Here is a 9,174-nt window from a genome sequence, read left to right as displayed (position 1 = left end):
TTTGCTCAATCGATGCATCCCTACAATAGAGTTTTTGCAAAACATTTGCATCTTTTATGCAGTTTTAGCAACGACAGTAAAGACAAACCCAGGAGAACTATCCTTTTCTAAACAGACCCCTACTGCTTGGTTTGATGCGCCAAACCCTGTTTTAAACTGATTGGCAGAAGTGTAAAAGGCAATTTTAAATTGCCGAAAAACCAGATCATTTCGAGCAGGTTAGGCTCGTCAGCTAAGTAGACAGGCTACCTAGGAGAAGAAAAACTCTGATCACCATTCCGGGTAGGTAGAACTCCTCAGCCTAGATTGGTAGTATACCTAGGAGAAGGACCTCTCTGACCACCATTCCGGGTAGGTAGAATTCCTATAAGCCTAGATCGGTAATCTACCTAGGAGAAGGACCTCTCTGATCACCATCCAGGGTAGGTAGAACACGTAAGCCTAGATTGGTAGTATACCTAGGAGAATGACCTCTCTGATCACCATCCTGGGTAGGTAGAACTCGTAAGCCTAGATTGGTAGTCTACCTAGGAGAAGGACCTCTCTGATTACCATCCCGGGTAGGTAGAACTCCTCAGTCTAGATTGGTAGTCTGCCTAGGAGAAGGACCTCTCTGATCACCATCCAGGGTAGGTAAAACTCCTAAGCGTTGATTGGTAGTATACCTAGGAGAAGGACCTCTCTGATCACCATCCAGGGTAGGTAAAACTAAGCGTTGATTGGTAGTATACCTAGGAGAAGGACTTCTCTGATCACCATTCCAGGTAGGTAGAACTTCTAAGCCTAGATTGGTAGTATATATACCTAGGAGAAGGACCTCTCTGAACTAACGTACGTTCACATCCTAGTGCGGACAATGGCAGCAACCAGGGTAGTCCTGAGGGGAGTGGTGCCCCCTAGTCTTAGTATAGCCTTTAAAGGAAGCTAATGGTAAATCTTATGGCAAAGCATGGCAAAGTCCCGAGGGTGGACAGGATCGATACTGCGGACAGGTGTGCTGGCCAGGTTTTGGCCTTACAGAATGGCATTGCCCCCCCCCCCTTCCCGGAGGAGGTCATCTGACGACAGCCCAAAGTCCAATGCGATCTGCGATGCAGGAGGCTGCTCATTATGGCTACCTTCAACAAACACAGTAAGGAAGGATGCGAGGGTCAGAGAGATGGACCATTGTGCAGTGATCTTGGCAGGAGTCATGAAGGGGATACCCTCCCCTCAACTCATTTTCATCATTGACTTCGCCCTCAGACGAGCTATCGGCAGACACAAGGTTGGTCTTGGATTCACATTGATGCCAAGGAGATCGAGCCTCTATCCCGTAGTAGCCATGCCCGACCTTGACTTTGCTGATGACATCAGTCTCTTCTTTAACACCACAGCCCAGGCACAAGAACTTCCACTCATTGCTAGAAAGACAGGTGATCACATACATTCTCCAAGACCATGCACCCCTGAGCACATAAGAGGTTGAGCTTTGTCGGTGTCCTGATGAGAGATGCTGAGGCAGAGACCACAACTGAGTTGGCTGCCTGCATAAATGGTCAGGGAGACTGAGAGACGCCGCCGGAGATCCCACCTGCCCGCGACATGATGATACAGGTCGTCCAGTTCACTTGCTGGTTGTCCTAAAGCATGTTGGGCTTTAGACAAACTGAAGCTACCAAAATGTCCTCCTGGAAAATGTCAGTGAGCAAAACAAATTGCTGAAGTCGGAGAGTGCCAGCAATGGGTATCACTGACCTCGACTGCACTGATTGCATTCTCTTCTACATGGCGGACTTGGCACGAGAATTACTTGCAGCTCCAATTTAGCAGAGTACTTCATATAAGAGAAGTTAAGATGTTAAATATGACTTCAGTTAAACTTAAGGAAGACCAAGGCGATGGCATTCATCTTGAAAGACGGTAAGGACTAAATGGCGCTTCCGTCATTGAGAAGTTCAAGTACCTTGGTGCCCTCACAGGATGGATTGAGCGACATAAAAGTGAGGAACTTTTCGGAATGGAAGGCCCTTCAATATGGCATTGGCGAGTGTGTGTGTGTGTGTAAGAGATCTGGTCTGACCAATAACACCAATATAATATATATTTTTTGTGGCTTCAGTTGAGTCTGTACCTCTTTGATTTGATTCAAGGTGTGAACTAGGAAAGATGGATGCTCCCGGTTTCAAGTTGATGCGTACTTCCTTTCAATCGACTTTTGGTGAAATGTTCACTGCTCCAAACCTGAGCTTCCTGAGCCCACTCAGCCCATGTACAATGGATGGGAACATGGTAACTCAGAACCACATCCCATACTGATGTCAATGAGTCAAATCCCTAAAAGTTACTTGCTGGAAGATGCTTTGTGTTCATGCCAGAAGCATGGGTTTCAATGCACAGCAATGTGTGCATTTCAGCAACAGTTTGGTGATGAAACTCGCTGTATGGCTACATGTTCCTAGGCAACAACTGTTCATTCTATAACCAACTTAATATGAGGGATTGGTGAGTGACACCAATTGCTCTTTCGGCCTGTATTAACATCAAGTAGTATTTCGGTGTAAAGTTTTGGGGCCTTAACATTAAGCATTCATTCATGAACTGTTATGAAATTCATTAGATAGTCATACTAGCTGATTTGCATAAATACGCATGTTAAGCTATTTTACTAGCTCGTTTGCATAAAAAGCATCTTGCTTATCAATCATTGATCACGTTGGTTCAGCCTCAGAACATAGAAAAACACTTCGTTTATCATGTTTGCTTGCTTAGCTACAGAGATATTGAAGAGAAATCATGTTTTTGTAATGGCGGCCACTAATTTTCATATTCATAGTATTAGTTAGTACTAGTTACTTCAGAAATGTTTTAATCCTACTCTGTGACCTTCAACATCTAGGTACTGACGCATCACTTGTCATTTTGGATTGTCATGTTACAGAGATTTGCTTAAAATGGTTCAAAAAGGTCAAAAATATGATTATGCAAATTATATGGTCAAAAACTAAAAATTTCGCTTGGGAACCATTTTTGGGGGAATCAGCACGCCTGAAATGTATTAACAGGTCTGGTTCCCTGCTTTTACCCCAAAATGCCTCAATTACCTTAATTAGAGCTCTTTTTTTCTCAGAAATCCTCCTAGACTATTAGGTTCGTTACGTCTTTCAGGTACCTTTTTCGACTTCCCCACTAGCTGGGAAAAATGTTGGGATGGCGTCATGTTTTAGAAAAGAACTTTTCTCTTCATGTCAAAATGTGTAGTGTATTCCGGATGTTTGCTGCACAGCGCTGGAAAAGACGTCGGACTGGACCACTTTGCAAACTGACCCCATCTTTAGTTGTCTTGCTGCATCAGCAGCAGTATACCTGGTCGATATTTGACAGAAAAATGCAAGAAAAAAACTTTTTCGAAACGTAAAACTCACGACTAGGACTTGAATGTACCTACACGTACGTGTGTTCGATGTTCGATTGAGGCAAAGTCTTCCTCGATTGACGTCACAAAAAGGGGTAGGCGGAGTAACAACTTCTTTTTTTTAGACAGATAAATCGTGAAAAAAAACATTTACTCACACAATTATTTTATTGTTCAGAAGCATGTACTCTACTGTTTGAAGAACAAAATGTATATTTCCCGGTGACTTAAATTGGCCATCGAAAATGCAAGAAAATAATGACAGAAATAAAAATTAACTCTTTTTGCATAGACTTGTTTGCTTTCATATTCTTAGACTTAAAATTCGCGGTGAAAATAGCCTATTTCTCTAAAACCACAACACCTGTTAACTTTATAAGATGTCAGTTCTAGAAATGTGTTACAATCAACAGTTTACCAGTGCTCTTTATCAAGTAGATCCATAGCAGAGCACCAGCTCCGCGACCCAGGCCTTGCTTCCATTCGATTCGCTGAGCCACTGTCACCTACAACCAACGGCCGCTAACCTTTGATATATCGCAACTACTTTAACCAAGAAATACGTTAACCCTAACCCTAACCCTAACCCTAACCACAACAGCAACATTTTAAATTTTAAATTTGGTAAACAACTTTAATAAAAAATAAATTATTGTTACAAAAAGTCAAAAATTAATAGCTCTAGTCCAAAATGAACTTGTGAATTATTTTCGATATTCATTATTTTCCAAATTTTGTCATTATATTCCCGAAATTACTTGTTTTCATACCACAAAAACTACTTGAACACATTTTGGACCAACTAAAAACAAACTATTTTTTTCGCCAGGGCTAATTTCATTTTTCTACTACAGATTATGTTTTATTACTAGTTGATAAACTGTTGATTTGCCGATGCAATTAGTCATTGCATTTTAGATTTACCTATTGAAATAAGTTTTACTAATTGAACGACTAACTAACATACTTTCATACTTCGCAGGAAGTATGAACCTGGCTTTACGTTTTTAGGATTTAAATCATTTTCAACGACTTAATAATGTTTCTTTTAGTCAAGTACTGAACTTTCGATTGGATGACATTCCAAGACTATAGGAATCAAACCATGTGATGAATGACTATTATTTAGTCAATCGACAAAGTTATGTTTTCTGTGTATCCTCCCACAAATATTTCTGATCGTTCAGCATCTGTGCAAGTTCTTCATTATAGGGTCGGTAGAACTCTCTTAATAACTGTTGTGTTTCCGGTAGCATCGGTTTGTATGGTTTCTTGTGCTTATTGCCCACAGGGAGCTGGCATGCCCGTTTAAGGGCAGGACTGCCCAGTTTCCCTGCGCGGAGATCAACAACAAACAAGGATTATAAATAGACACGTTGTGGAAGTGATTGCAAACTATAAATCGTATTTCGTGCTTAGTGGGGAATCAGTTTACCAGCATTTTAGCTAAACTATACCGATTTCCCCGCTTAAATGTCCCAATCCCTTAAAAAAGGTACCAATTGAATGGCTGGTATTACAACGAAACACCTAATGTTTCCGTTTAAATTGTTTGATTGATAAACTCGCCTTTGAATGTTTTTAGTAATGTGCGCCTGTCGACCCTGTACTGGTATTAAAAAGAAGCCTACAAAAAAAAAGGGCGGGCGGGGGGGGGGAGGGATTTGCATCTATCTATCCATACTATAATGATGCTTAAATCACTTGGGCGTTGCCATGGCGTGTTCACGTCAAGTAGTACCCGTGGGTTGGAGGTATGTGTTGTTTGTGACGTCACAGTCATAGCCTTTTTGTCAATGCCTTCTTGGCTTGTACAGCTTCATAGAGACGCGGTTCCAAGCGACTGGAACGGGAAACCACACACAGACGCGAGTTTACTTGCTTGATTGTTGTATGTGTTTTTAATGGTTACAACGTATCGTAAGAAGGGTCAGCACACATAGCCCATACAAGTAACACCGTGGTAAAACTGAACCATTCCGTACATCTATTTGTTGTATCCGGCGGTGTCATTGCATTCTGTGGTGTACTTTAAGCAGTTTATAATAACTAGCGGGATGCCGCGCTTCGCGCGGCACCCCGCTAGATGATGAAATTCCTTGTCACAAATATTTCGAAATGTAATGTGGGTCAGAGGGTGTTATACGCCTCTCTCAATATTTATGCATGGCGTCATAATTCTAAATGAAGCTATTTCGCACGTCCGCCATTACTTGCAGTGGCTGCGCCCACCTCGTTTTGGGTTAGACGACGTACCTTATGCATACTTCTAGAAACTATAAGGCTCCCCCGTGAGCCTCGTAGGGGTCTAATATTTTGGGCCTCCTGAACGCTACACGTTTTTCAAATCAGCGTTGATAGGTGAAACTGACCGTTAGCCAGCAATAACTAAAGTTTCTTTTGTACTACACTACCAAAACTTTCCCACACACTCAATATACATTCATAATGCTTGCATTTCCTTTTAAAAAACATCGTCAAAAAATGACATTTTCACGTCCCACGATACATAGCGTTGCTACAGCACTATAAGTAAAGCGAGTTTTCGGAACATGCTGTGTGCCACAAATCTAAATTGTATCTACTGTTTTGGGTTTTTTTCGGGGGGGGGCGGTAAGAGCGTAGACCTCTTTTTAGTTTATTCTCATTTGAATTGGTCTTGTAAACTTTCTGGTCAATATGCTGCACGTTACGGGAGCACTAAACGTGAACGTCAAAAAAGTGTTTTGTTTATTGTCACTTTGGGGTTATTGCATCTCGCGAAATTTTAACGACAAACGACTCAATTTCTGACCGCGTTCATGTTCACGCTGCTCTAGGAACAACCCTCCATACATCCCATATCTCTAGAACCCTATATCGTACAAACTAAATAAAAACGACAAACTCATCCTCACTCCTTAATTTTCTCTAACTTATTTCACTTTCAGAAAGCATGTCAAGTTATTTTTAGGGTTTGTTACGTCCAGTTTGGGTCAATAGACAAACTCCTAAAAATGTACCCCATTCAGCCGCATGAGGTCTCTTTTGTTAATAGTATCTCCAGTAACCAACCCGACGGGCCGATCGCTAAATTAGGCTACAAAATGGATTTGGCAAAATGTACATTCTGAGACCTGAGCGACACACTGCTCTAACCAATTTTGTGAATGGACTTATTCAAAAGGAAACTTAATGTCGTTTTGCTTAACAACTTTGACCAAATGCAAAGTTCTTTTTTACAGCTTCAAAACAGCCTTTGACGTACGTGTATAAGTTTCACAAACTTCCGTGATGGGGTAAACTTTGAAACTATACCTCCATGAACAGACCGTATTCTAAACGGTATTCATGTACTCGAGTTTGCTGGCAAAAGATAGTGTCCATAGTTTAAAAACAGCAAGATACGTTTTGCATCAATAGTGCAATTTCTGTATGGAGATTTTTGTAAGTCAGAGGTCGCCACCCACTTTCAACATAAAGTGGTCCCACGGCGACCTCCTTCACCAAGCAACAGGTGGCCTGTCTCAAAACCAGACAACACACCAGTCACAATACACTGACCAGAATGTCACAGGAGCGGTTAGGCTCTTTGTGTAAGGCCCCCCCCCCCACCCCAAAATGTTATTAATTGTAAAGTTCCCTTAGACACCTTCCAACCTATAGCCGGCCCTACCCAATGTTTCCAAATTATAAAGCTTCCGTTTGATCCCATCCTTGTCTATCATGATAATTCTCCTGCCGTTTGGAAGTGAATGCTTTTTTATAAGCATTCTCCATTTAATCTTTTCAACAATAATGAGTCACCTGTCAGAAGGATTTCTAGGAAGTCTGATAACAACATCGACCAGTGGTTGACACATGGTCGCCTGCGAAACATCAATCTACGAGTTACTTCATTCATTCAATGCAAATTCGTGAGATTTGTTTCGGTTTTGTCCTGGCACCCAGCCTCTTCGACCCTTTCGACCCTGCGCAGCAATGAATGAACCAATCCGGAGAACCATGCTTTAGTACAACATGAAAGTAACCCGACCAAAAAGGGCGGATCGAATGGCGGGTGGGCGGGCAAGGGGCAATGAGTGAACCAATCCGGAGAACCATCTGCGAAACACTGTCCAATGAGTCGCCTGTCAGAAAGATTTCTAGGAAGTCTGGTAACAACATCGACCAGTGGTTGACACACGGTCGCTGCCCAAACTTTCTCCAATCAGATGACTTGTAAGTGGGAGTTTGGGTCAGGGTTTTGTAGACTTGCAACCCGACGTCTGAAACCACACAAACGTATTGAATTCCACACACTTAACCGTGTTGATTTCCACAAGGATGCCATGCCACTGGACCTTCTAATTTTCAATCCAAGATGGCGCGGGTTACGCTTTTAATAGTATAGATTATGTGGCATTCAGTTCCCAACCCGCCCCTATCTGCTGCCACCTAGAGGCGCTAAGTGTCCCATTGAAAGAAATAGTTGATGTTTTAAAATAACATTCCATATCGCTGGTACTTCATATGTTTTTTAATTAAACATTTGTGACTTACGCAATTGGAGAAACTCAAACAATTGAGAAAGCACCAGTGGGCAGTTTTTCTTCATGTCCTCCATTCGGAAGTACTTAATGTGGTCACGTGGTAGAAACTTCAGCCAGTCACGGAGATATACTGAGAACAGTCCAATGGGGCCTCTCTTCAAATGAATTTAAAGTAATAACACCAAAGTGGTAAGTGAAAAACATAAACCTATGTTTAAAGGAACACGTTGGCTTGGATCGTCCGAGTTGGTCTTTGAAAAGCGTTTGTAACCGTTTGTTATAAAATGCATATGATTAGAAAGATATCCACACAAGTATCACTCGAAAATGCGTCGTTTTCCTTTTACCTCGTCGACAAACACGGTCGGCCATTTATGGGAGTCAAATTTTTGATTCCCATAAATGACCTATTGTGTTAGTTCGCAAAGTAAAAGGAAAACCACTCACTTTCGAGGCAAATGTGTGTGGGTTATTCTAGGATTCTACTTTTGAAACATCTTCAAAATTGTATAACACCCGGTTGCAAGCGCTTTTCAAAGACCAACTCGACCGATCCAAGGCAACGTGTTCCTTACGAGGCATTTTTCGATTATAAACGTCATTTTGTGTTATTTTTTTTTTCTTATTTGAAATTTAGTTAGTAGGATGATACTTTGATACGACCATCATTATGTAATTTCATATAAAAAAGCTTGATTTTGATTTAAATATTGAAACGTTGGAAGCATTATCTGAATTTATTTTGTCTGAAATGCCCCGTCTATTTAAAATCAGTGTAAAGCGATTAAATCTGAGAAAAGATCAAAATTCTAAGGGTGAGTGTTTGTTCGTGCATGCGGCGGCAAGATATCCGTTTGGTACTACCTGTTAATGAACGTTGACGAAAACCCAACCAAGACCCTTGGGGTTATGGTGACATTTTTCGGAAACAGAAATATCAATTTAAAGCCATTGGACACTTTCGTTAAACAGTAGTGTCCAAGGCCCACACTTCGTGTATCACAACTTCTATGTAAAAATCACAAACCAGTGAAAATTTAGGTTCAATCAGTCATCGGAGTCGGGAGAAAATAATTGGAAAACCCGCCCTTGTTTCCGCACGTTTTGCCATGTCATGACATGTGTTTACAAAAAATCCGTATTTCTCGATATCGAGAATTGATATTGTTTTAATGTTTTCTCAGAAAGTAAAGCATTTCATGAAATAATAGTTCAAGAGAAGTCTTTCACCATTACCTTCTGTAAACCCTGTAAGTTATTTTTAAATCT

General features: G+C 41.2%; 1 protein-coding gene across 1 annotated transcript in view; it reads right to left on the bottom strand.

Annotated features, from left to right (window-relative positions):
- Positions 1–3,138: 3,138 nt before the first annotated feature.
- The window catches only part of LOC139943457 (carbohydrate sulfotransferase 15-like), a 23,339-nt gene continuing 17,303 nt past the window's right edge, over positions 3,139–9,174 (bottom strand). Inside the window, exons 6-7 of the mRNA XM_071940268.1 lie at positions 7,916–8,060; positions 3,139–4,727 (exon numbers count right to left, since the gene is read on the bottom strand). Coding sequence (XP_071796369.1) covers positions 4,537–4,727; positions 7,916–8,060 — 336 coding nt within the window. The 3' untranslated portion in view covers positions 3,139–4,536. The remainder of the gene's footprint in view (positions 4,728–7,915; positions 8,061–9,174) is intronic.

This window comes from Asterias amurensis, chromosome 10 (genome assembly GCF_032118995.1).
Source record: "Asterias amurensis chromosome 10, ASM3211899v1".
Taxonomy (NCBI): Eukaryota; Metazoa; Echinodermata; class Asteroidea; order Forcipulatida; family Asteriidae; genus Asterias; species Asterias amurensis.
This window is presented reverse-complemented; position numbering and strand designations above follow the sequence as displayed.